This window comes from Ambystoma mexicanum, chromosome 10 (genome assembly GCF_040938575.1).
Source record: "Ambystoma mexicanum isolate Mex_15411 chromosome 10, UKY_AmexF1_1, whole genome shotgun sequence".
Classification (NCBI taxonomy): Eukaryota; Metazoa; Chordata; class Amphibia; order Caudata; family Ambystomatidae; genus Ambystoma; species Ambystoma mexicanum.
In genome coordinates, this window is record NC_090932.1 from 1,412,698,346 (window position 1) to 1,412,725,266 (window position 26,921).

General features: G+C 43.8%; 1 protein-coding gene across 1 annotated transcript in view; it reads left to right on the forward strand.

Annotated features, from left to right (window-relative positions):
- Positions 1 to 16,320, forward strand: part of CORO1C (coronin 1C) — a 513,234-nt gene extending 496,914 nt beyond the window's left edge. Inside the window, exons 10-11 of the mRNA XM_069619459.1 lie at positions 5,181 to 5,426; positions 15,170 to 16,320. Of these exons, the coding sequence (XP_069475560.1) occupies positions 5,181 to 5,426; positions 15,170 to 15,289 (366 nt within the window). The 3' untranslated portion in view covers positions 15,290 to 16,320. The remainder of the gene's footprint in view (positions 1 to 5,180; positions 5,427 to 15,169) is intronic.
- The last annotated feature ends 10,601 nt before the right edge of the window (positions 16,321 to 26,921 follow it).

Consider the following 26,921-nt stretch of genomic DNA (forward strand, 5'->3'; position numbering starts at 1 on the left):
AATGGAAGGCAAGCAGCAGCTGATTTTACATGTGGAGAAATTTGCAAATCGCGGCAAAATTCGCGGATGCGTGTTCCGCGATTGCGGTAAAACTATAAGGGGCAAATCTCTAGCACAAACGGTTGCGGAGATATGAGCGATTTTGTGAAGGTCGTTTTTCAGATTTGAAAAGACAAGTGCAGCTTGCGACTAGAAAATGACAAGTGACAGCTTTACAAATGACAGGTGACAGTTAGGAGGCAGTTCTACTTAGATTAAATAGATTGAATTATATTATTTTAACTAAGAGATTGGTTCTGCACAGTTTTCTAGGTACTCACACTATATTCTTGAGTGAAATGGGCCTCGCCATGGATCTGGTCAGGGTTTTGGACTGGGCTCGGGTCTCTCTCTGGGCACAGCACTGCTTTCTCTCTGGGTACAGCACTGCTTTCTCCCTCTGGTCTGGTCTCTAGTTCTGGATAGATTGAAGTCTCTAGTTTGGCTCTCTGGAGGTTTGATGGAGGTAAAGTATGGATTTTTCCGGCAGAGCGTCCCGCTGCAGATGGAATTTGAAGGTCTCTATCTGTCCTGTCTGTCTGCTTTTATGTGTTTAGAATGTGGGTGTGTTCTAGCATCACTAGACTTGCCCCTCTCACTTGTCATTGGTCCAGCTTTCATTCCTCCCCTTGATTGGGGAATGAACTGTGAGTCAGAGGGATGTCATTTTATGGCTTGCAGATAGGACACTCCTCTGTCAGATTGCACACATTCTATATTTGATAATAAAAGACATATTTCACAGTTAATGCATTTTCGTTTGTCTAGCTGAAACAGGGAGTCTGTAATATTAATAAACAATGGGGTTTTGCCCCAGAACATCACACAAATTCGAGTTTAGGCTTGAATTAAAGGTACATTTTTTAAATTAAAGCTCTCAAAGTTATACATTTCTGTCATTTGATTCCAAAGAGTTATCAGTGTTTTTGTAAAATATATATTTTACTTTCAATTCAGTCCTCAGAGTGTTGAAGTCCGCCTCCAAGACTTGGGTGGGTCAGTCACAGATCTCTGCTGGCTGGCAGATCTTTGTTGACAGCAAACATCCAGAATTAACATATTCCTTTCAGAGGAAAGGGTCCTTTGTGTGGTGTCTGGCAAGCTCACATCAGGAGGCCAGGGGGCCACTTTGCATTTAATTAACAGAACCCTGTTATTTCCTGGCTTCTTGTGTTGAGTTCTGAAGTGTTAAGAGTTCTCAGGACAGGCAACCCCTTTGAACCTTTGATGAAATAAGACCCCTTTCTTTGCACTCATGCAGTTTGCAAGACAGCTCTCCTGTCAGAGTTTAGACCGCTAGCGCCACCATCAGGATTTTGTGGTTAGTGCATCCATCCTTGGGATTTTTTTTTTAGATTGATTCCTTTCAGCAAGTGATATTATATGGAGTAGATTGTCCATGTTCAGGACATGGCATTGGTGTGTTTCTGCAGTAAAGTAATTCTGTGCCCATGATTTTGCCATATTTGACATTCAAGAAAAATGAATTCCCAACAGTATGGGTTTGTTTTTGGCAATCAGCATTGCATCTCTGAACTCACAATATAGGCAAAATGGGATTTTCCTGTGCATTTTCTGGGGAGCTCTGGCCATTATGATGTTTTCAATGCCAGTACTGCACAGTTTTGAGGTAGGGCCCGGATGCATGGGTAAATACATCCCACAGAAGGTAGAGATCAGCGGACCGGAGAGAAGGGGAGGGATGGTAAAATGAGAGGAGGGAAGAGAGATGGGGGGGGGTGAGGGTGAGGTCATGGAGAGATTTATAGACAAGACAGAGGAATTGAAATTTCTGTTGAGAGGAAGGGAAGCCAGCCAAGTTGAGAGAGAGAGAGAGAGAGAGAGAGAGAGAGAGAGAGAGAGAGAGAGAGAGAGAGAGAGGCAGAGGCAGAGATAGAGTCAGAGGGCCGAGAAGACATAGAGTACGGATGGAGGAGTGGTAGAGGGATTTTAGGGGAGTCGGGTGAGAGGCGGGGAGACCAAAAAGAAGAGAGGAGCAGTAGAAAAGGCGGGAGAAAATAAGGGAGGAAATTAGGAGTTTAGAAGCGTGGAAGGTGAGGGAGGAGCGGATCCTGCGGATGTTGAACAGGTGGTGCCGACAGGCACGAGAGGTTAGGGAGATGTGGTTAGAAAAGGAGAGAGAGGAGTCCAGGTGGAGGCCAAGATTGCGGGCGTGGGACGAGATGGGGAGATTGGAAGGGGGAAAGTAGATGAAAGGGGGAGGGGATGGGGAGGTGGTGTTAGGAGGGAAGAAAAGTACTGCCGTCTTGTCAGTGTTAAGGGAAAGAAAGTGGGAAGACATCCAGTTTTTTATGGCCGTGAAGCAGGAAGAAAGAGTGTGGTGGAGGTCAGCAGTGAATGAAGAGAAGGAGAGGAAGAGTTGGATATCATCAGCGTAGAAGTGGTGAGAGATGCCGAAGGAAGAGATGACAGGGGCGAGAAGGGAGGTGTAGAGAGAGAAGAGAAAGGGTCCAAGTACAGAACCATGTGGGACTCCGTAGCTCAGGGGGAGGCTGTCTGAGGTACAGCCACCCCAGGAGACCGTGAAAGATTGTTTGGAGAGGTAAGGGGAGAGCCAGGAGAGGACAGTGCCTTTGGAGCCAAAGGAGGACAGAGTGCTGAGAAGTAATGGGTGGTCAACAGTGTCAAAAGCAGCAGAGAGGTCAAGGAGGATTAGAAGTGAGGATTGTTTGGCATGGCGTGCAGAGAGGAGGGAATTGAGTACGTGAGTGAGGGCAGTCTCAGTGGAGTGTTTAGGGCGGAACCCAGACTGAGAGGGGGGAGGAGGGAGCTTGAAGAAGCAAAGGAAGAGAGTTGAAAGTATGATAGGCACTCAAGGAGCTTAGAGATGAAGGGGAGAAGGGAGATTGGTCAGAAATTGGAGGTGAGAAGAGGGATAGCAGAGAGCTTTTTCAGGATAGGGATGATGGTGACGTGTTTGAAAGCTGAGGGAAAGGAGGCAGAGGAGAGACCGATGTTAAAGAAGGTGGTTAGGTAGGGGATAAGGACGGGGTAGACTTTGGGGATGAGGGAGGTGGGGATAGGATCAGAGGGAGAAGCAGTGGGGTGAGTTTTGGACAGGAGATCGGAGACACTGGCTGGGGTGATAGGAGAGAAAGTGGACATAGTAGCAGAGGTGGGAAGGGAGGGGTGGGCGGGAGGGGGAAAAGGAGAGGTGAGGATGGTCTGGCGAAGAGAGAGAATTTTGGAGGAGAAGAAGTTGGCAAAGTCAGAGGGAGAGAGGGGGGAGTTCGTTGAAGGGTCAGAGGTAGGAGGGGAGAGAAGACGAGAGAGGGTCTGGAAGATACGGCGGGGGTGAGAAGCATGTGAGTGGAGGCGGTTAGAGTAGAAGGAGCGCTTGGCAGATGTAAGGCAGGAGTCATCGAGAGAGTGATAAGAGAAGTATGAGGATTGGTTAGCCAGAGAAGGAGATTTGAGCCAGCATATTTCAAAGCGACAGAGGAGGCGACGCATTGACTGAAGGTGAGAGGAGAGCCAGGGTTGGGAAGGTTTGCGAGAGGGTGAGAGGGAAGTGAGAGGATAGAGTTGGTCGAGACTGGAGGATATAGAGTAGGATAGAGGGGAAAGGGCGTCGTCAGCGGAGAGGGATGAGAAGTGAGGGAGAGGGGGGAGATAGGAGGTGCAGGAGTCAAGGAAGAGAGAAGGGTTGAAATTGCGAAGATCGCAACGTGAGAAGGAGGGAGATGAGCGAGTGGGGGAGGACAGAGGTGGAAGGAGGGCTGAGGGAGAAGGAGAGAAGGGCGTGGTCAGAGAGATAGTTGGGGAGGGACGAAACAGGGGAGGAAGAGTGAGATGAGAGGAAGATGAGCTCGAGAGTGGAGCCAGAGGAGTGCGTGGGGGGGGGGTGTTGGAAGTGGAGAGAGGAGGTTGGAGTCGAGTAAGGAGAGGAGAGGAGAGGAGAGAAGAGGAGAGGGGAGGGATGAGATGAGATGAGGTAGAGAGAGGGAGGTTGAAGTCACCAAGGACAGAGAGAGGAGTAGGGGAGGGAGAAATGAGGGAGAGAAGATGGTCAAGATCATCATAGAAGGAAGAGAGGGGATTAGGGGGTCTGTAAATGATTAAGAAGGAGATAGCGTGGGGGTGAGTGAAGGATTTATAGAGAAATTCGAAGGAGAAGAAGGTGGGAAGAGGAGTGGTGGGAGATGAGGAGAAACATTTAGGGTGAAGGAGGAGACCGACACCGCCTCCGCGACCACTCGGATATGACCTAGCAGTTCGGGCTGGATTGCCCCTTTTGGTGTGGGACCAAGCCTGATTTAGCAGGCAAAGAGCGAAGTCTGGAGGGTGCCCAGAGCAATTCCAGAGGTCCTGATTTCTTTTCAAACATCCCTGATGTCCTTTATCTAAAACAGACTCATGCTGCAACTAAATGTGCTTTTGGTCTTTAATACTTAGCATCTCTGGAGCTCTGGTCTAGATGACTGGGCATCCCTGAGGTCCCTTAAACTATACATGACTGGGCCCAAGTTAAGACAATAAGCTCTTATAATCTCAATGTACGAACATGTGCGTAAGCATGTTAACGGGTCCTTAGCACCTGGCCTGTATATGTCACCAGGGGGTCCTGTTCCCATATGGGTCCCGCTGGGATTGTTCAATAATTGTCAGACCACTCTGCAGCGTCAGCCTGGTCTGGCTTCAAGCTCATTAGCTCCATTCTGTGCTATCTGTGCTGGCTACTGGTTGTTTTTCACATGAAATAAAAGTTGGTAATTAGAATTACAGAACTCGGCAGAGGAATGCGAATGGGGCATTGCATCGGCAGTCCCTGCATGGCCTGTTAGGGTTCAAATCTTCAGAACCTAAAAGCCTTAAGAAAGTTGTACCTCACTGTGCCAACAGTGTCTTTCCCTAAACTTGGAGATTGCCCCTTCTTGAGCGTGGCTTCTGTGATCTGGAATGCCCTGCCTCAATGCAACATGGGGCTTCCCTTATTCTGGGTTGCTTGCTGTGAGAACCTGATTTTTTTGTCCGACCTTTGCATCTTGATGTCATTTTTACATACTTAATGCTGTGATTTAAATGTTTCATTGTACAATGTGCTACCCCCTTAAGTCAGGGTATTTCAATGTTCAATAAATCCACTTCCAATTTCTTCCAATGTTTCTTTTGTCTTTCAGTCAGACCTTTTCCAAGATGACTTGTATCCGGATACAGCCGGTCCTGAAGCCACTTTGGAAGCTGAGGAATGGTTCGAAGGGAAGAATGCAAACCCAAGTCTTATATCTCTAAAGCATGGTTACCTTCCAGGAAAAAACCGAGACCTCAAGGTGGTGAAGAAGAATATCTTGGGCAGTAAACCAGCAGTAAGCAAGAAGAATGATCTTACCAGTGTCTCAAAGAAAGCCACAGAGGTGCCACGCCATGTGAGTACAGAGTCCCAGTGCATTTGTATAATTGTGAATGAGCGATGGCCATAAGGTGCTAAACTACCTTAACTGTTAAGGGCATATCTATGACTAACTCATTACTCATTACAGATACCATTCCAACCGCACAGGCATTAATGAGTGCAACTCCTAAGATGAACCATATGTAAAAAGCATTGTTGTTAGTTCTTTGTCAATCTTCAAAGTGTGCCCTACTGTCCCCTGTAGAAGGGATTCTGAGTGTTGCTTTTGCATACAGAAGGAATTTTGTACAAGTTTTGTGAGGATGCGGTCTGCGAGGAAGGTCTGTATTGATGTTTTCATCAACAAGTCCGTTTCCAGAAGGTCTATGGCCAAGAGGTCATGTGTGTATGTGTCTTGTCTACATAAGCAAACATAATTGAATTGGGCACATTAACTCTGTAGGTATCTAGCAACATACACATTTACACCAAGAAGATCATCTTTTGCGATCTGATTCACAGCAACTACTCCAGGAAACTGCTGGTGATTCCAAGTCCCTTTTTATTTTCTTTCCATGGTCCGCAATCTTGTCATTTGACTTCAAAATGTCTGCTTTCTTGTTAGGTAATCTCTTAACAACAAATAAAAAACAATCATTGGGGTGATCACACTTGGCCTCAATAAAGAGTAAGCTACTGATTGTGCTTACAATGTGAGTGTCCTTCAAGACCTGAAAATGGATATGTGAGTTTGTGACGTGCCGATCTGACCACAGTCGGGCTTTTGTCATCTTGCACCATGTTCAAATTGGAGATAATTGGCCAATGCTGTGCACTGTTGAAAAGAAGGGTGGGTGGGTAGATGTTAATCTCTGATCATTAAGTTGAATTCTCCATGTAATTGTGTAAAAATTAGGTTAGGTGGGGAAAGTGTAATAGACCAGAGCTCCAGAGATGCTAAGTATTAAAGACCAAAAGCACATTTAGTTGCAGCATGAGTCTGTTTTAGATTAAGATGCTATACATAGGTTGCCATATGAAGGTTGGTAACTTGTTCCCTGCATTTTGAAGTGGGCGTGGACATGGGCCTATGTACAACTAAATGCCCATATGATGTCCATACTTTTCCCAATACGCTCATTCGGCCGTAATATTTATTCCAACCATGGGATTTTGGTCAGAGAAGGAGCATAATGAATTCAAACTGAAGTTTCCAAACACTGCAAATGTCCTATTCATCCATTACCAGAGATCGAATTCTTGCAGGTCTACAAATGGTGGGCCATGAGGACCACCAATCCCGAACTCTGAGGCCGGACAGCCTTGTGCCAACACGCTTCATAAAATAAATGATTCCACCGTGAAGCTAAACCCTAAACAAACTATAGCGCAACGAATGAAACACGAGAGGCAAACAAATGACTGGTGCCAAAAAATAAATAAAAGGCAAGGGAGTGGGCTATGGAGAATTCCAATTGAAAACATCCTAAGTGAACAAAAAAATGTCAACCTGAATAGAGGTAACATACTGAACTTATTACATAGTATTCCAACTCATTAAGATCAGATGATGTAACTGTTGTTGAATATATGTCAGAAGATCGCTCCAACTGGGTTACTTTACATACTAAATCAAGACTGCAAGCAATGACGATACTAGAAGCAAAAGACGAATTATTGTTTTTTGGTTTCGAACTGCAGCTTGTTGAAGATCAAGCGCCAGAACAGGAATGACACAGGGGCCCAAACCTTAAATGAACAAAAAGAGGAGCTATGGACCCAGCTTAAATCTAAACCACCGCTGAATACAAATGCTACCCAAAATCCCTCAAGTTACATACGTCAACATCACTACATCCACTAGCATAATGCTGGTAATAAAGAGACCTGCTATGTATTGATGTCATGGAACACTAGAGGTTTTGTTCAATTGTTTCAGGAAAGGTGGCAACTATCAGACCAATATCCATAGTATGTTTCCAAGAAACTTGGCTCTGTGAACCACCTGTTTGCAAAGGCTATACAGTTCTCCTGAACCCTGCAGGGAAAAACTTTCTTTGCTGTCCATTCTCAGGGCTGATCATGATGATTAAAAACAGATGAGTGGAAAATCAAATCATCCCTAAATCCTAATGTTTGTTCAAGCGACTACACTTGAAACCAGTACTTTAAGCACAACGAAAACACATCTGACTCTGCTAATCAATATATATTAGAACCCGGCAATGATCTCTGAGGCAAAATTTATCTCATCTGTAACTGCCCTGATTGATGACTGTCTAATATCATCCACTGATCCTGAAATCATATGTGGTGATTTCAATTACTCATGGTTTAAAAAAATGGTATTTCATCACAAATGGAAAGAGGTGAATGCTGGGTTAATGAATTGTCTTAGAGAGAATGTACAATGCTGAATGGCTGCACCAGTGGGCATATTCCACCAGCAGACACCTGGCAGCGTGGCGAGAGTAAGAAGACCCTGGACTATATCTGGGCCTCAAAAAACGCATTGGCTAAAATTACCTCTTTTCGTAACAAGGACAAGTAAAAGTGACCATGATGCTGTGGTTTTGATTTGGCCAGGTCCCTCTTAATTGCCTCTGAAATGTATTGAAAACATCACTGTAAATAACAGAGCAAACAGTGCGAATAAGTGCTGCCCAGGTGAGAAAAATCACATCAAAATTTCTTAGCACAATTGCTGGAAATACAGAGGTTAACTATACTCGCTTGTTGCAGCAATACACGGTGAAAAAAAATATCCACAACAGCAATACTATTCTAAAGACACATCCCTTCAGTTCAATAATTAATGAAGCAAAGAAAGTTCTTCGAACCGATTTAAAACTCTTTAAAAAAATCGAAAATGGAAGACTCTTGTTTTGATGAGAACGTCGACTCAAATACAGAAATTGGTTGAAGTCCTTTAATACAATTCGAGATCAAGAACAGGCGGAAAAGATGCTACACCTCATCGTAGAAAAATGATAGCAGGCACATTTGGGAAATTATAAATACTGGTTCCTTGCAACATGCCTATGCATTGTCAAATGGGGTAAACGGTGCTAAATGGGTCAAGCATTTTGTGACAGTCTTCAACGATCCGAGATGTTTGACCACACCTTTTGACATCTGTAACCCCAGTAAGTTGGAATGTCATAGATTCATAAGAAGATATTGAATGGGCTATTCATAAATTAAAGAACTCAAGGGCAGTAGGCCCAGATGGGATATCAAATGTGATGCTTAAATCAAATAGCACCGTATAGGCAAGTGGCACTCTTTAAAAGAATTCCAATAGAGAAGGTCTTGCCTGAGTCGTGGATGAAGGCGATTGTGGTTCTGGTGTTCAAGAAGGGCAATCGGGACGATCCTTCCAACTATCGCCCGATTGCCATTCTTGATACTATTGGTAAGGTCTTTGCTTCGTTTCTTCAGAGACGTCTGACGTGCTGGGCAGAAGATACAGCTGTGGTGGATGTAGCTCAGACCGGCTTCACTAAAGGTGTGGGAGTAGAGCTAAATTTGCTCTTCCTAAATATAATAAAGCTAGATGCCATGAAGCGAGGCTGAAAAAAGTCTTCATTGCCTTCATAGACCTGAGTCAGGCCTTTGATAGTATAAACCGGAATCGACTGTGGGCGAAATTGGAATCTTGGAATTGTCCCAGTGAATTGCTGCAACCTTTAATAGCCTTACACTCTAACACTTCAATTTGTGTACACTTGAACGCCCAGGGAGAGCTATCAGATGAAATTCAGACCAAGAGATGGGTGAGGCAGGGCTGTCCTCTTGCGGCTTTGCTATTTAAATTATTCATCTCTGACCTACCTGTTGCTTTAAAGGAGCCAAGGTCTTTTCCACCAATAAGAAATGGTCAGCCATTAAGCTGGGCGATCTATGCTGACGACATTGTGCTCCTAGACACCACTCAAATTGGGCTCCAGAGACTGCTCACTGCCCTACAAGGATATTGCGAGACAAATGACTTGCAAATTAATATCAGGAAATCAAAGATCATCTCGTTGGGACAAAAAAGCTCAAAGCAAAATAACAAATTTATCTGGCGAATAAAAAATGAACCACTTGAACCGACAAATAGCATATGTTATCTAGGCATATTGTTTAATGCCTCAATACGCAAACGGGAGTGGGCACAAGATCTATTCACCCGTATGCAGACATTTGCTACGCAAGGAGCAAAACTTCATGCCGCCTTCGGCAAATTCACCTTCTGCCCAGTCTTGACATCCTATGGCCAGAAAGTGGTAACCGCGATTTCATTTGGGAGTGAAGCAGGCTGGAATGTCTCCTGTGAGGTCTGGTCAAAGCTGTAGGGGAAATTCTGGTTTAAGATTTTGAGATTACCACAAAATGTATCAATAACAGCAATTTGCTACGAATTAGGTATTGAGTCGCTCTACGGTACTGTCTTGTGGAAAGCCATAACGACCCTCCGCAAAATTCAACTGACCCCTGGGGCTCGATCTTACGATATACTGAAGATAAAGTCGAGGCATCCATCGGCAGACCTGCTGCACATCTGTGCTGCAAAATTGTCTCTCATTATGGAAGATGCAGGTGTGTCATTGGACTCGATTCTGACAAGACCACAAATTGCAAAAAACAAACTGCGTCACAGGAACTGGATCCTGAATGATGAAAAACGAAAACAATTAACATCAACACTTGATTTTGGAATTGTATTACATAAACTTGATGAGATCCCAAAATAGCTGAATAAATTTCCTTCTCTCTATCATCGGGACAAGTTCCTGCGATTGTGTCTCAATATGTACAAGACTAAAGAGATGCAAATGCTAAAGCGAGACCCGCGCATTTTCGATAATCATTGTCGATATTGTAATAATTCTGTGGAATCGGTTAAACATCAAATGATTGAATGCACCGTGATTTCCTCACAACGTTCTCTGCATCTTTCTAAGTTTGCGCCGCAGAATGATAACATGGTAGAGTGATGGGCGTACTTGATTGCATGCACTAATACTCAGCTGACTTGTGCCGCAATCAATTTTATGGATGCTTTGTCACTCGATAATTAATGAAAAAATGTATGAATAAATTATTTTGGAAAGGAATCAGAATTTAAAGAATTAATTGATTGTAATGTAAAGTTTGTTTTTATGTATGAAACTAAAAGTTATGAATACAAAAAATATATCATGTTTCCATACAAAATTTGCACCAGTACTTTGCACCGGATACTGGTAAAACCAAATGCACACCTTGCAAGAGATTCCAAGGACGATTAGTTTGAGAGCATACAGTCTTTCAATTAGTACAAGGAACAGACTCCTCAGAGGCATTTAAACAAGGGAATCGAGAGCATGATTCCAATGCACACATACGCTGCAGGGGTAAAGACCACCACCTCTAGGCCAGCAATCTCTCTTAAAGCCCATACAAGTACACCATTCTCAGTAAAAGTGGAAAACCACCACTAAAGCAGGTCAAAATAAGCTAGTGTTCTCTGCCCACCTCAGTCTGAATTGTCATTGAAACATGTTTCGCAGTACTCTGATCCAAAGTGAGAATGAGTCTATACCTTTGGAGCTGAAACGCATTTCAGGGTTTTTATCACTGTAGTCTAAAAGATATGTTTTGGGAGTTCCACCACCTGTGGACAAATAGTCAGGCCTTCGACATTGAAAGAGTTGAACACTTTGTTTTTGAAAGCTGAAAAAGATAGGTGCCAAATATTTAACATCAAAGGCTTTGATATTGGCCTCAAAGCTCAAACACAGTGAATTGTTGAGCTCTTAGAGAGCACCAATAAACAGGTAGGATAAGAAAGTGTACAAGAAATTACCCCTTTTAGTCATTTAACTATCATTTAACCAATGACTACAAGTTTGTAGGGTCTCGGAAACAATAGCAGTAATTATATTTCAAGAGTCTATACAAAACCTCAGCCGATATATGTAGGAAAGAGCCTTTCCAAAAGGATAAAGACCTCCACAAGACAATATGAAAATACCATTTAAGATTGTTAGATTGCAAGAATGCATGCTAGAGTAATCTTTGAGGCAGATACTCTGAAGTATTTCTCTGAGGACGGGGAACACTTGGGAAACAAGGAGCAGTGCATGTGGGAGGATTGTGTAATGCATTCCCCAGAGAAGAAGGAACATCCTATTTCATGTCCTTATGATAATGCGACAACATTCTTGGAACACCCTATGCGATCTTTGAACAATGATCATACACCATACGATGCAAAGGAGAGTAGCAAGCTGATCTCCCATTCAAATGCAAGAGGAGCAGAGGAAGGTGACTGATTGGTAGAGACATCCCGTACCATACAAATTGAAAATCATTCTTTGCCTACTCTTGCACAGATTAGGGAACGGTGAAAAGAATCCACACTCGCAGTGCAACAGTGAGATCTCTCAACCAGAGTATAACATGAACTGTATCAATCGCCCTCATGCTAAGGGGTCAGCCTGCTAAACCCCCATTATAGTTAAAACTGCTAGAAAGCTTTGCAATGTCCACATCTTCCTATGATGCACCAGACAGAGAATACAAGAAGCTGTACACAGAAGGGTAGATTGTAGCCATCTAAAGATCTTCTTGCAACTGACTGAAAGTTCAACAGTTAGATATTATTATAGGACGTGGGATGAGTTGTTAAACCTCATCAAAGTATTTCCAGAGCTGATACGGGATGAAGTTCAGACATGTATGCCGCATTGGCCCAACCACCATGAGCCAAAGTAGTCATGACAGTGCTAAGACAGCAGGCAGGCAGGCAAATATTAACAGGCTTGTCTGCAGTGGCATTCATGGTTCCACACTTCTGGGTTTTTACATTGATATGCCATTTGTAGAGCAAGCTCTGAAAAGGCAGTAGCTAAGTGAAATAGAAAAGGGAACTTGCAAGGCCAATAGTGACACTAAAGGCATACGAAAATAAAACCTTAAAAGCCAATACTGGTCCTTTCAGGGATAGCCAGTGCGGTAGCAGGGCACGTCATCTTAATCTACCCATTGTGTAGGCAGATGCGATGGTGCCTAAGGAAGAGGGAAACCCTTCTCTAAACAGAGACTCTGTAAAGATTACCTGCAAGCACAGCACCCTGGTAGTTCAGCATAGCTACTGCACAGAATTTCTAAAATTAGCGAACGAAAAACACAAAATAACCAGAAATATTCTCAAACATGTACCTTTACTACTGAAAGAGGTAAAATCACTTCTAGCAATAGAGGAAGTATCTAACGGAGTGAGGGGCAGACATTTTTCCTCCAGCTCCTTCCTTCCTACCAAAAAAAGCTGACGCACTGAATCCCATTCTGGATATAGGATCACTCAACTGATTGTCAAAGACTCAAATTCAAATTGACCGCTTTTCATGCTATGGGTGCCTTAATGCTATAACGAGATTACATGACAATCAATCCAAAATATCTGTTTTTTTCGTATGTCATTGTATTCGAGCAATAGACAGTTTCTACGAATGTACATGGTGGCTACACTTATCAATTCAAGATCTAGCAAGGTCTAGCAGTAGTGGCTACACATCTTTGCAGAAATGCAGTACATGTTTGCCCATGTCTCGATGAGTAGCTTTTAAGAGGGAACACATCTGACAAATATCTGGCCCTCTAAACAGGCTGCACCTTAAGTACAAATTGGGTTTAACAGTCAATGTCAAGAAAGGCAGTCTAATGTCAACCAAAACGAACAATTTCTGGAAGCTCAAAAAGATTTCATCATTGAGTTAATGTTACTTTGAGCACATCGTTTCAGTTTACCTGGCATCTCCATATCTATGAGGAATACCATCAAATTGATGGGAATGATGTCCTCCACTCCAGAGCGTGTGCATGAGCCCAATGCATGAATGTTGCTCTGTTCAGTGGCCATGAACAGAAGGGTGTTGGGGGCTGAGGGGATATGATGGGGGTGGGGGGGGAATCCACTGGTTGTGAGAAAAATGATTGTCAAATTGCTCCAATAGTGGAATGTAGAGAACCTAATCCGGGACAGCCATTCAAGTACCTTCTAAGCAAGTGACATGGTCAAATGCACCTAGGTAGGGATGGGGGCGGGGGGGGTGGGGGAAGGCACGCCTTGGCAGTCTTCATGCATTATGCTTTCTTGAAGGGTTTTCTCACAAATCTCGGTCTCCATGGAGTTACTCCTCTACCGTCAGCTGTGCTCCAACAGGCTTCGTTTTGGGTTTATTCTTTTCATTCGATACTCCTCGATTCCAGCAGTGTCTCACACCTGTGGGCTTGTGCGGCTCCAGCACTCCCCTTTCTTCGGCATGCTTGGGCCTCTTCTGTGGACCTTCCACCTCTTGGCTCACACTGTTCACCTGGCTTTGCTCCAGCAGGTTCTGGCCACCTCCTGTCTTGGGCTGCTCAACAGATCTCTTCTGGTCTTTAGTATTACCTGGGGGCTGCTAAACTGGCCATAGGCAGTTGAACAGGCTGATGTCATGTTGACAGGCGAGGAGAAGACTTTATCACAGTAGTCGGCTGGTAGAGGCACAAGAATGGGGCCTAAACGCATGCACCTTGAAACATATTTCAATCTTGAGGGACCTCGGACATAGATCCTTTTGCAATAAAAGAAAACCCAGAATGCCAAATCTTCTCCTCAAGGAACTCTCAAGACTGGTCTCAAGGCAATGTGCTGTTACTTGGTATAGGATGTTCGCGTGCACTTACCTTCCAACTCCTAAGAGTCACAAGGTCATCTATGGAATCGTGTATGGATGCTACATGAGTTGGACAAATCTTGCTATCATCTGGTGCTGCAGTCGATAGCCCAAGACGTAAGAGTTAAGCTATATGCAGCGCAGTTAACATGCAATGTTAGGAGTATTGCACATCTCAATCCAGAGACCTTCCATTTGGCAGCCTGGTTGCTGTGATAATAGTTTCTTTTTAGCATTGCCTACACATTTTATGGATGTCTTTAGAGAAGTGAAAAAAACTCGTACTCACTTCTGCTTCTTTAACGAACAGCAGAGGTTCGTTGTTTGCTGTAAGACTAATAACAAATTAAAATGTCCTGAAAAGACCACTGTTTTATTTGATGCACTTACGAAAGCAGCATTTATCTTACAATTACTCTCAGGTAGGGGTAGGTCCTCATTACGGGTTTGGCAGTAGTAGTAACACATCCAGTATTTTCGAGTGTAGAACCTGAAACACATTATTGCATTGGCATTCGAGTGTTGAGGAATATATGCCACATTTACAGCCGCCACACTCCCTAGATTAAACTGCTTTGTATTATATGCATACTATATGAATGTAAAATAGATGTACTTGCTCAAATGCCCTCTTCTTCAATGAATGGCTCCTCCCGAACACCGGGGTCCACACACCCTCCACTCCCCATCCGGCACCAACATGACACTATTACCCGCTTGCCAATGTTGCCTCACCAGGTAGCTTGGAGATCCCTTCCTCCCCCACCCACCAGTTTTCTTCCCCACTATGACTGTAAAAGCGCTCCATTGCTTCCCAAAGCCAGGTCTGCGCTCAATGTAGACCCTAATAGTAGTAATAATATGCTCCTGTCAACTTACCCTTCAGAATCTAGTGAACAAATGGTAATATTCCAAATCAACTACTAGAAGGCATTAGATGCACAAAACCCCCTTTAACAGTAAGCCTCTTTTTCCATGCTCTATGTAGCCAGGCATCCAAATGTGAACAGTCTTTTTAATGTGTAAAGAAACCTGTGCTGTGTGCCTACAACCCTAATTGCTTTCCCTTGTCACCTTTTTATTCCAGCAACACGAAAACAAATTTGATGAGATTCTGAAAGAGATCAAATCAATAAAAGATACTATCAGCAATCAAGATGAAAGAATTTCTAAGTTGGAAGAGCAGATGTCGAAGATCGCAGTTTGAAGCCTGGAGAACAATGAGACCTGCTCTTTAAGAGCACTGTTTGCCATCCTATCAAGGCGCTGCTGTTTGACGGAAGACATTGTTTTTCAGATGGCGCCATTTCCCTTTCCACAGCGAAAATCAGCATTCCAAAAGGAACATTTTCCTATCCCAACTTCCTTTAGATTGAGACGTCATACCATGTAATGGGTAGCCAAACTTTTTATCAAAGGCTTCTGCCTTTTTAAGAGTGTTACGCGGACGCCGGGTCCGCCTTTTATTCTACGTCAAAATCAAATACCACTTTTTTATCGTTATTTTGTTATCGACTGTTAAAACATTTTTGTAAACTGTTTGTTTTTCAGTGTTGTGCCCAAACTTTTTTTTTTAAACTTAATGCCACATTTTCTTTTTGAAGTTGCCAAAACCAAAAGTAGCTTTTTCCTTTTTTTAATGTGTTTGCTACTTTTCAATATGCTTTCAGTTTAAAGGGACAGTGTTGTGTATGTTAAACGCACTAGAAATTCAATTACAAGTATTATGAGTTTTAGGGAACCCCCATTGAGACTGCTCCAAGAGCAGAGCTCCATTGTGGTGACATCATTGGAAAAGGCCATTGCATAAACTCTGAACTAGACAATGTTCCAATCTGCGAAAGGCAACTGTCTGTTCTGGCAGTGTATGTCGGGCACTCCATGTTCGTGCTGCTCTTCGGCCCCTCTTATTTCCCTCCACTGCCATTTATTTAAAGGTTTATTTTGGCCAATTAGGGTACTCCAATCCTTACAGCTCGTTTACTGACCGGGCATCATGAAGTTCACTGGGTTGCTATTGGATCTGAACCCCATTGCAGCTTTACCATCATCATGTGCTTTCTGTTATTATAATCGATTCAAAGTTGATGGTTGTGTTTTTACTTGATACGTTTTAAGATGTTTTTGGTAAGCTTGCTGTCTTTCCTAAAGAGGTTTTTTGTGTGGGCACAGAAGAGCGTTTTAAGTAGTGTTGGAAAGGAAATAACCATCCATTACAAACTGACCACTGGAACCTGAGCCATGAGGTCGTACAATTTGTAGATTGCACGTGGAGGCATTTGGACTTTGCCATTTCCATTACTTTGATTTGCCGCGGCCAGGTGGAAAACGCAATGTGTCTTTTAATGCAAATGAAATTGACATATAAAATGGGTTCAGACCTTTGTATAGCAAAGGCTGTGCACCACTGCCTTCTGATCATTTCCTGAAGTCAAATCATTTCATATGTTTTGGAGAATCTAGTTTGAAGGTTTGCTCAATTGCTTCTGTTGGACGTTGCAGGTTCCTTCCAGCCCGTCCCTAATTTGGGCTAACGAATCAGCTGGTGGTGTCCGGAAGCGACCCACAATGTTTTCCATGTGGTTTTTGGGTTCTCTTCCATAAGATCTTGTTTTGTAAATGGCAATGCACTGTGTATGCATCTTCCAGTTACACAAGAGTAATTAGATCAGGAAGTGTTCGGCCGCACTAAGTGGTCCAGAGTAAACACGGGGATGGTCACTGTCTTTCAAATGTAACTATAACATGGCCTGTGTATTCACATTGAGTAGCCAATACTGTGAGTGTGATATTCGCTCAAAGAGGCATTCTTTCACGATTTTGCATCACTTGGATGGGAAGGACTGTTATGGGCTGTTCCAGTAACCCATTAACCCCAGAGGCACATGAACAATATCTTATGTTATTAACTTCTTATAGAGTGCAACACGCCTCAGTGCGCTAGTGACATAGATTCTCTGAAGGAAGAAAGAAGGTATTTATTTTTAGCACTTTAAATTTGTAGAGGATTATTAAGTTCAGAGTGTCTGGTGACGCAGGAGGGAAGTGTGAACATGTAGTGCCGGAAGTGCCATGAAGGTCAACTCGTTCTGTGATAGCAGAGCCAAGGGGAGCTTTGAGGCAAAACGATCCAGTAAGAGGACACCAGAAGTGGTACATGCTCACCAAAAGGCTTAGTCCTCGTGCATCCATATTCAATGATGGCGTCCAGCTGTGGTGTCCTACCGAAAATCCTCTGATTAATATGCTTCTTGCTAGCCAGGCAAATGTTCAACTGTTCAGCCCCACATACCTTTTTCGGGCTAGAGTGTGGATGTTCACATCCAATGAGGCACAGGCACAGGCAAAGGTAAGCACAGATTTGCCGTAGGCTGTGGACATACATATTCGATCTTGGGGCTAGAGGATGGGTAGTAAAATGCAGTCTTAGGATTGTTTTTAGCATCCCGCATACGACTGCAAGGTGAATAAATGTTGGTAAACCATGCCAAACAGGACAAGTATAGATCCTCACGCAAAGAAATTGAAACGAGCACTGGGAAAGCAAATATGTCTGGATACACACATTGACTTTGCCAGCATAACTGCCCAATCATGACTTCAAAGACACCCTTTAGCCAAAGGGTGTTTGTAAATAGATCAGCCAGTACTGTACCCCACTACTGCGAATGTGATTTCAATACAGCATAAGGTTCACAGCATACCTCTATTTTATGTTTGTTTGTTTATTTATTTCCTTCCTGATATTCTCAAATGGTAGGGGAATAGGAACCATACCACTCTATTCCCTCCCCCTCCCCTTCCTCATTAATCCAGAGTGGGGAGACTAGAAGAGAACTATGCAGGGGAAACCAACCACTCGCCACTGTAAGAAAGGTTCATGCTGCCTCTGCCAATAAATGGCTGTATTCCCACATAAAAACTCTCATGTTGGCTTTGCCCATATTACCAGTAATGCCATAGTCAACATATGTCCAGTATAGACTAGTATTCTGATGGAAGGACATTCTCATGTTGGCTTTCCCTTAATGCCAGAAATACAGCTGTAAGTAAACCAGTCCATACTGGCTGTGTCAATATACGCCATTATCCACACCTAAGTAAATTCATGTTGCATTTGCCCATAATGCCATACAACTGTAAGAACACAGGCCCAGACTGGCTGTGTTCATTTAGGCCAGTATCACCATGTACATAATCAGATTAGATTTGCCCGTAATGCCAGCAATAATGCCCCACCACTATGAAGAAAATGTCCTTGCTGGCTGCACCAAAATGTACAGTATCCCCACAAAAGAACACTTGAAAAAGCTTTGCTCAGAATGCCATGGCACCGCAAAAACCACTTTCATGATGCTAATGTGATTCTCACTACCCCCACAACTAGTAGCCATGCACTAGCTCATGTTGACGGGCAGTTTCTTTCCACTAGGCATCCAGTCCCCTCCCCTGTGACCTGCATTGACTCGCATTGCAACCATTCACGCATGCCCATACAGATACATAGCCGCATACACACTCCAACTCTCAAACACATGCGCACAGTTTAAAAAAAGAAAAAGTACCTGATTATTGTGCTACATCTTACGCCTTGTCCTTCAGCTGGGTGTCTGGTCAAAGGATCGAATCCAAGGGTGTCTGGTCAAAGGATCGAATCCAAAGGGTCGAATGGTAAAAAGGATCGAAAACCAAAGGATCAAATCTTTTTTTTTTAATTATATATTTTTTGGGGTTTTTTCGTTTATTGACAAAAAATGTTTTTTACCACAAAAACGGGAGTTGGGGGGGGGGGGGGGGGGTGGGGGGAGACCCCCCAAATAAAATGTAAAAAAAATGTGATCCTTTGGTTTTCGGTCCTTTGGTGTCGATCCTTTCACCATTCGACCCTTTGGTTGTCGATCCTTTGACCTAAAACCCTTCAGCTGCACTCCTTATCTGGGACCAAGAGAAAAGAGGGGTGCTAGAGTAGCAAAGGGCAGCAAAAGAGGGAAAAGTGTGGCCGAGTATAGCAAAGCTGGTTTATTGAGTAAAAATAGAATGTGGGGAGAGGCATGGATGAGGTGCAAACCTCTTGAGCAAAAAAACAAAGAAAACACGACCCGCTTCAGTACTGAAAGTGTAGGATCAAGGGAGCGTAGGTTTCAGTTTGGACCCACTCTGCCCAATCGGAGTATTTGTTGAGTCTGCTGCAGATATGGGCCACACTGTGATTGGTTATATCACTTCTTTGCTCTGTAGTACAGAGATTCCTCTCTGGGGCATGTAAGCGACTGAGAAGCCTCAAGCAAGCATTTAGTGACTCGTAATGCACAAGTTGGGGAACCTGGCTATTGAGGGACCATGCCAATAGCAGTCTATCCATGGCATACTAAATCGACCTCCGTCACTCTACTGCCCCACCTCCAGATCCTGCAGCGATACAAAAATGTGTTGAGTGGTAGGTGCAAGTCCACACGTTCGTCATCAGCTTTTCATTGTTGTCCGTATTATGCACAACTCCAGCCATGCCACCCATCGGATTCAATGCATCTTTGATCACTGTGTCATTGCAATTGCCTTTAGAAATGGTCTGTGCAGCATAATACCTCTCCTCTACATCATTACAAAAATGTTCACCCCTTGCATGAGGTGTTGCTTCTCTGGGACTCAGTAAGCTCCCAGCATGTTAACAGTATACAAACAAAGAAATGACTGCTGATTTTTCTTGGCCAATTCTGGCCCTTAAGATTTGGGGATTTAGCTCCTATGTAATTTGACCATACGGACAGGAATGTCTGTAAGCAACAATAATAAGAACACAAGCACAATGCAGTATAGCACAGAAGAGAAACACATATTCTAACAAGCACCAGGGAAACCAAACTAGCCTCAAAGCAACATTCAGGGCATTTCTCCCCTGCTTAAACCACAACACTGGCCCTTAATAAGTGCTCGCTTCTGTAGTGGAGCTTTGGGCAGGATGCACTCACTGGTCAAGCAAGGCCGAGCAGCTAACTAGCTCTGCAGCCCCTCTCTTTATGTATCTTCATGAGTTTAGGACTGATCTAGAAATGGCTTTTAGTCAAAGGAAATTGATATGTGGCGGATCAACGAGGTATTTCAAGAATGCATTGTCTCTTGGGGGAAAACCTGTTTAATTTCGATGGGATCTCTAAATCGAGTCCAATTCCCAAACGAGAGGGACAAAAGGTCTTTTACATATTAGGAATCTTAAAGAACTGTTGGTCGTGAGTATAGAGATCATTTGATGGTACACACTTGCAGCCAGGATGCGCAACTGAAATTTAAAAGGTGGGGGAAATTCAGGCTCAAGATAGCAGTCACGGATCCAATGCCCTTGTCCTCGGAGAGATGCTAAGAAGTAGGTATGTAGAGGTACAGTGCGGTATGATGTACGAACGAAGCTGGCAAAAGTCTGCGAATGCGTGTAGCTTCCATTTCTGTAAACTTTTTAAAAGATTCTTTGATATTTTTAACGAAATTTAGGATGACCTTGAACCATGTATGTCCCACAATGTCCTATTTGTAACAATAGATACTATGCACAGCAAAAGGTTCACCACAATTCCTTGAGAAGCCTCCTCTCATCATGGATGAACAAAAATGCCAAATTCAAAAGATTGCTGTGTGCACAAAACATGGAATGAGCTGTAAAGATTCACTTTCACGTGTAATTGATCTTATATTTGTTTTGACTGATTAGACATTGAGCAACTAATTGCCAATGGTTGCCTTTTACACGTAAGAAGGCTCGGTTGAACATCTGGACTAAGTAGCGTATTTCAAACATTTCAAGCCAGGTGTAGCCATCTGGGCAGGGGGACATCAGTGTGCCCTTCCCACATGTGTGTTTGTGGCGTGATGCTGCTATGAATACAGGGTTTTCACTTCTCACGCAAGCTTCGTAATACCTGCCAAATGATGTGAATAAATGATATCCATAACTGACATTTAGGGAATGCCTGGCAAGTGCCTAAACAATTCATATTCAAAAGCCAGACCTATTGCTTTTCTCATTGCTTATTTATGAGCCAATTCCATGGGTGCAAGGGTAGGAAAACTGTTGGCTATGTCATGTGTACACAGCCCTTCCAAAATGCACCTTTCCAAAAGTCATTAATAGAAATCTAATGTATTGTGTTAGGCGCTCCCTTGGCCAGCAGGATGTACCCTCAGGTGTTTTAGAAGATGAGACGGTTCATCCCTTGTGTCGGCAGCTTTTTTTTAATCATAAACCTGAGTTCAGATCTTTGACTGAAGCACAGCGGTTGTGCATGCTTATCAGGGTCTTCGATGGGCTCTTGCCCTGGGCAACATATGGGGTTGGCATCACTCCAAATCTTTAACAAGAATCGTTCTTTCAAAAGTCGCATGACTATCAATTACACAAGCATTAAATAAGACATTGTCAAAATATTTGCCAGAAGTGTGAGAACGATCATGGCACAGTGATCTTTTCTGTGGGATGATGCCCACCTTGGAAGGTCTTCTGTCCCATTTTAGCTCCATTTGCGGTACCAGGGGAGAAGTATTCATTTGCGGATCATTCTGGGACCACCTAAGTCCTAACAGTGGCAAAATGCATGCATGCATTTTTAATTTAAACTCTTCGAACCTCCTACACTTGAACTGCGGTCACCGAGGGCGTTCCAACCACAAAGCGCTTTGAGGCCATACAAATGGGGAAAGGGCGCTATATAAATAACCAATACAATACAAGCCAGGCATATCTTCTCTGAACAAGAGTAGAAATAGCCACCCTTCGCTCAACTTTCTTCCACAGCGGGCATCACCGGTGAGGTGCAGCATCTTTCCTGGCACATAGAGGAAGGTGTCCACGGCTGGGTTACCACCATCTTTGGGTGAAATCCCGAGTGGCTCACACTTCCCAAAAGTGTGACGGCCCATCTTCTACGAATGAGCACACTCTAATAAGCTTTTCTCTGGAACGGTTCCTACTGAATAGGAAGGCCTGCAATCATTGTTATTTGTTTACATAATTTAATTTGTGATCGAATATGCTCTTATTTGTTGTGAAAAATTCAGTTGGTCCTGCCAGACCTTTGAAACTGAAAATACGTCTTTTGACGTTCTAGTACAGGCACGCTCTTCTTGCAGAGCGCAAGAAATATGTAAACAGGTGGAAAGACTAGTGTCCTGTCTAGTCCTCGAATTTTGTGGTTGAAGTGGATAATTTGGTGGCAAATGATAGACCAAGGGGGACATGCAGTGACCCCTTACCCTTGTTTGCATGAGCACCACCATAATGTATCAGGTGGAGGTCTTTCATAGAGGTGGACTGTACTTGTTTCCTCCCTTCTGACAGGCCCGAGGCCCCTCCTCACACCCCCGCCCCCCCCCCCCCCCCCGTGAAATTTCAGTGCTAGAGATGAAGGTAGCAAGTGTTAGGAATGTTGCGACTGTACGAGTATGTCTTTGTGTCGTGAACGAATGACTGAGCGAATGCTGTGGTGTCTTAGTATGTGTCGACGAGAACCTGGCAAAGGCATCAGGGAAGAATATGAATATTTAAAAGCAAGGGGTGTACATAGCTGGACGGAAAGGCACTGAACCTGCAAGATTTTGTTATGCTGCACATTCCCAATTGTACATTTTTTAAATATCTGTCTACAATATGCCAAGATTTGTATGAAGTATGTGTTCTAAGAGCAAAGTGATGTACCTGTTCAGTTTGCACAATCTACTGGGGATGTCCCAATCCCACGTGTCCAACACCTAGTCTGCCAGTTTCTTATCCAGGAATTGTTTTGTGTGAACTAGGCATTTGGTTTACATGGGTATGAAATGGGCAATTTAACCTGCAGCCTGTAGTGGGTCTCTAAATGAAATGAAATGATGCCTAACCAGGCTCACAGAGAGTCAGTGCCTGAAGATGTTCTTAGCCATATCCCAGAAGGAACCATCAAAATATTCCGAGATCTGCTCTTATAGAGCTGCCAGGGTATTCTGTCACAATATTTGCTTCCATTTCAAATATAAAATGATTACTTGCAAAAGGATTGTGTCCTGTATTTCATTTGTCGCTTTTCTGGATCCTGATGTTGCTTTATGTGCATGTTCTTTCCATATGGTACTGTTTTGTTTTCTGTACTGTGTAGCGCACTTTGCTCTTTATTTGTATGGTTTCAGGGGAGGTTTAACTCAATTGGAGTGGCTGGTGTATTATTTTGTGGCAATAACGGGGGGCAGAATTACATTTCTGAGTTTACGAAGGAGCAATGTCAAAATGCTCTCTGGTCTATGTATTGACTGGGACAGCGCTATGGATACATAATTCTAGATCACATTCATTGCCAGATAGTGTATTCATGGAGGCCGGAAACCATCACCAGCCCCATCTATGCTTCATAATGAAAGGCGCTGACTATTGTGGATCCACTGACACCTCAGTCCATCTCTAGACTTGTCTTGCCCCTCCCCACCTTCAGATTCTCCTTGAGATGCCTAACCCTCCTGATGGTAATAGCCACTCCTTTATTAGACCAGTGACCTCCATTCAACAGGTGCAACAGTCCAGAGAATCCGAGCATCCTGTACCAAAACTTGTGTACATGTACATTCGATTGCAGGAGACTTTACATCATGGGTCTTTTCCTGTGGATGTCTGCAACTCTAGAACTGTAAGCATCAGCAAGTGGTTACAACAACTTATGCGTACCAAACTCTTGCTTGTCACTGCCTCAAAACATGGCCCCACATAGTTATCAATACATCAGGAAGTCTTCTGCATGACTGCCACTGATGCACACAAGTACAAGCTTCCATGCTGCGTCCCTGACTGCGAACCAGAATGGAATAGTTTCAAGATGGAGTCTAGCCTTTTATGAAGGCTTGATGCATGCTGTTGGCCAGGATCTCGCTACCTTAGTTTGCTCTTTTTTACAATACAACGCCTTGAAACTTGATATGGATAGTGAAAAAAAGAATACTCTGCATATAGCACTACATGAACAGAGTTCTTGCAATCAGAATTCACCCTCTACCACACAGACATTGAGATAAGCAAGTATATTCTCAAATCAATGTCCTATTAGAAAAACACGTACGACGTAGTGTCTTTTCTCTCCTTATAGCAAGAATATGGATTTCAATACAAAAAGAAATTCGATCAGAACACATCTGACATTTTGGAAACTGTTAAAAACCTGGTTTTTCAATTCACCAGGATAGAGTCCTCTGTAAATCAAATTTAGTAAACCAACTTCAACAAGCTACAACAACACTATCAATTCACAAATACACAGTGGGGGTCATTACGACCCAGGCGCAAAGGGATACCGGGCACCAGTAATGACACCGGTGCCGGTAATCCCTTTGCGCCCTATTCCGAAGTCCCTTTGCGGGTCCTTCCTTAACGCCTGGTTTTAGCAGGCGTTAGCGTAATTTACGGTACCGTTATTAGCACCCTCCCCATTCCCATTTGAGCCCTGCAAGGGCTCAAATGGGAAATTGGATGGACATTTTCAATGGGTACTTACCGGTCCCGCAAAGGTCGGACTAGACCGGTAAGTCCCCATTAAACCAGGGCGGACACGGGACTGGTAATGGTGCTAGTTATGTCGCTAATAGCGCCATGACTAGCACCAACCTCAGAATGAGGCCCATTGCCTCATTACGAGTTGGGTGGAAATTCGGCAGTAAATCAGCCACAAAATAGCCCTGAGGAATTACCGTTACTGCCACTTGGTCAGATGGAATTTCCGCCTGATTACAAGTGGTGGTGGCAGTGTAATTCCCCATTTTATTTTGGGTCCATTGGACCCAATGGGACTTTTCTTGAGGTAATTCCGCCAATTCTGCCGATTTTTCGGCATCGAGTGGGATGATTTACCTCCAGGGTTTTCCTGGAGGTAAATCCTCCACTCAGAACCCAAACCCATAATTTGGTTACCGCTTGCCGCCTAACTCGTAATGAGGATAATTGTATTTAACAGATGGCACACCTAAAGAAAAGAAAAAAAAACAAGATTTAAGAAATAACACACAACACATGCAGGCACCACCTTTCCACAGTAAATGATGCATCAAAATAAACAATATAGCCAAAAAAAACGTTTTTTGAGGTAGAATCGCGAAAAACCACAGAAGAAAGGAACGTTGCAGAACAGAGCTAGCCTGCACAAAGAAACTGACAAGACACAAAACCAACACACATATCAGTAGAGCAGATTTGTCCAACTAACCAAAATGACTAACAATTGAATTCCTCTAACACCTCAATCAACAGATGCTCACCTGCTCGGAGAAACAAATAACGACTAAAGCAAATATCTCTGCCCACCACAACTGAACTAAGCCTCCACACCTCTGCATACAAGATGCTAAACTACACCCATAACACACACATCCCCAGCATCACTAAGGTCTCCCATCAGGAAACACAGACCTCAGGGAAAACACCACAATCCCCAGAGAGGAGTCTCCCGGGCAGATGCCAATTGTTCCTGGCTCTACTGGCAGCAACAGTAGAGCACAAGTCCTTGTTATTTCACACTATTTGCCCAACCACACTTTTCCCTCCTCTTTCCTTGTAGATCCATAAGAGCGCCTGGGGACTATTGACATGTCAGTGGAGCGCGGTACAAATCCCAATCACATAACTTCTTGCTTTGCGTTGTCATTTAATCCCTTGGCCTGTGGCAATACCCAACATACTCTTATGTCCCGCCCCCTTTCCTCCATACTCGTGGAACATCCCTCAGAACGGGAGACGGGAGCTCAGCGTGTTGCAACGCAGTCTTCAGGATCTTGTGTGTGGCACGCCATGCCCTGCACAGTGCCTCCTCTGAGTGCCGCATGTTAGGGAGAATTCTCATTCTATGGCTAATTTCCCTTACCTATAGAGTCCCCCAGCAGCTTTGCTGGATTTGAAGGGTTTGTTTTCTTCTCCTGCTAAGAGTGTGACTCTTTTTCCCACTCTTAGGCATATTTGCTATGTGTGTTCTAGGCTATTTTTTGTGTTTAATGTCTATGGGGTTTATCTCACCCCCATAGGAACCATCTTTATCCACATGTGTTACACAACACCCTCTGTGCAGTGACACAGGGGTGTCGTAGCGACCCCCAAACATAGACTCCATACCCTGAGACTGACTACTGTCTCCCAGGGCATGTAAAGTCCCTGTTGACTTTACTAGTCAATTATTATGAACTTAACCACTACCACCCATCTTACTATGGAGGTACTGGCAAGGGTTAATAGTTTTTCCCTTATGTTCATTTTCGAGAGGGTACCGTACAGTCCCTCTCTCAAAAGTTTCTGGCTGGTGGCAGTGGTTACTACTACCAAAAATATTCAACCGCAAATATTTCCCTATGGGATTTTCCCATTGTTCGAGGCTACCAGATTTACGGACAGCCTCTAACATACCGCCGGTTTATTTTTATACTAACTTTACTCCGGTAGGTTTTATTTGCCAGAACTTTTATATAAATTCTTTCTCGTGTCTTTCTCTAAACTCCTAACCCAGGTCGGGGATCCGTTGTTAGTCCTTTTGGCAGGCATCTGCCAAGAAGCCCTCCTTTCGGTGCCACGGAGTCTGGGGTGGGTCCATTGTGTGGGAGGGGGAGTAGGACCCCTGGACAGGGTTGCCTCAGCAACCCATGTCACACTCTGCCCTGATAGGCTGGAGGGTCTCCCACCAGGATGACCACTCCACTGTGCGAGTGACAGCTAGGCTGTATGAATGGGGATCTTTTTGCATAAAAGCAGGGTCCTGAGGACTGGAAGAGCAAGACGTTGCCACTGGAACTAAGAAGCCGAAGAGGAGAGAAGCCAAAGACATCTGCAACAACTGAACCACCGGTGAAGCCCTGCT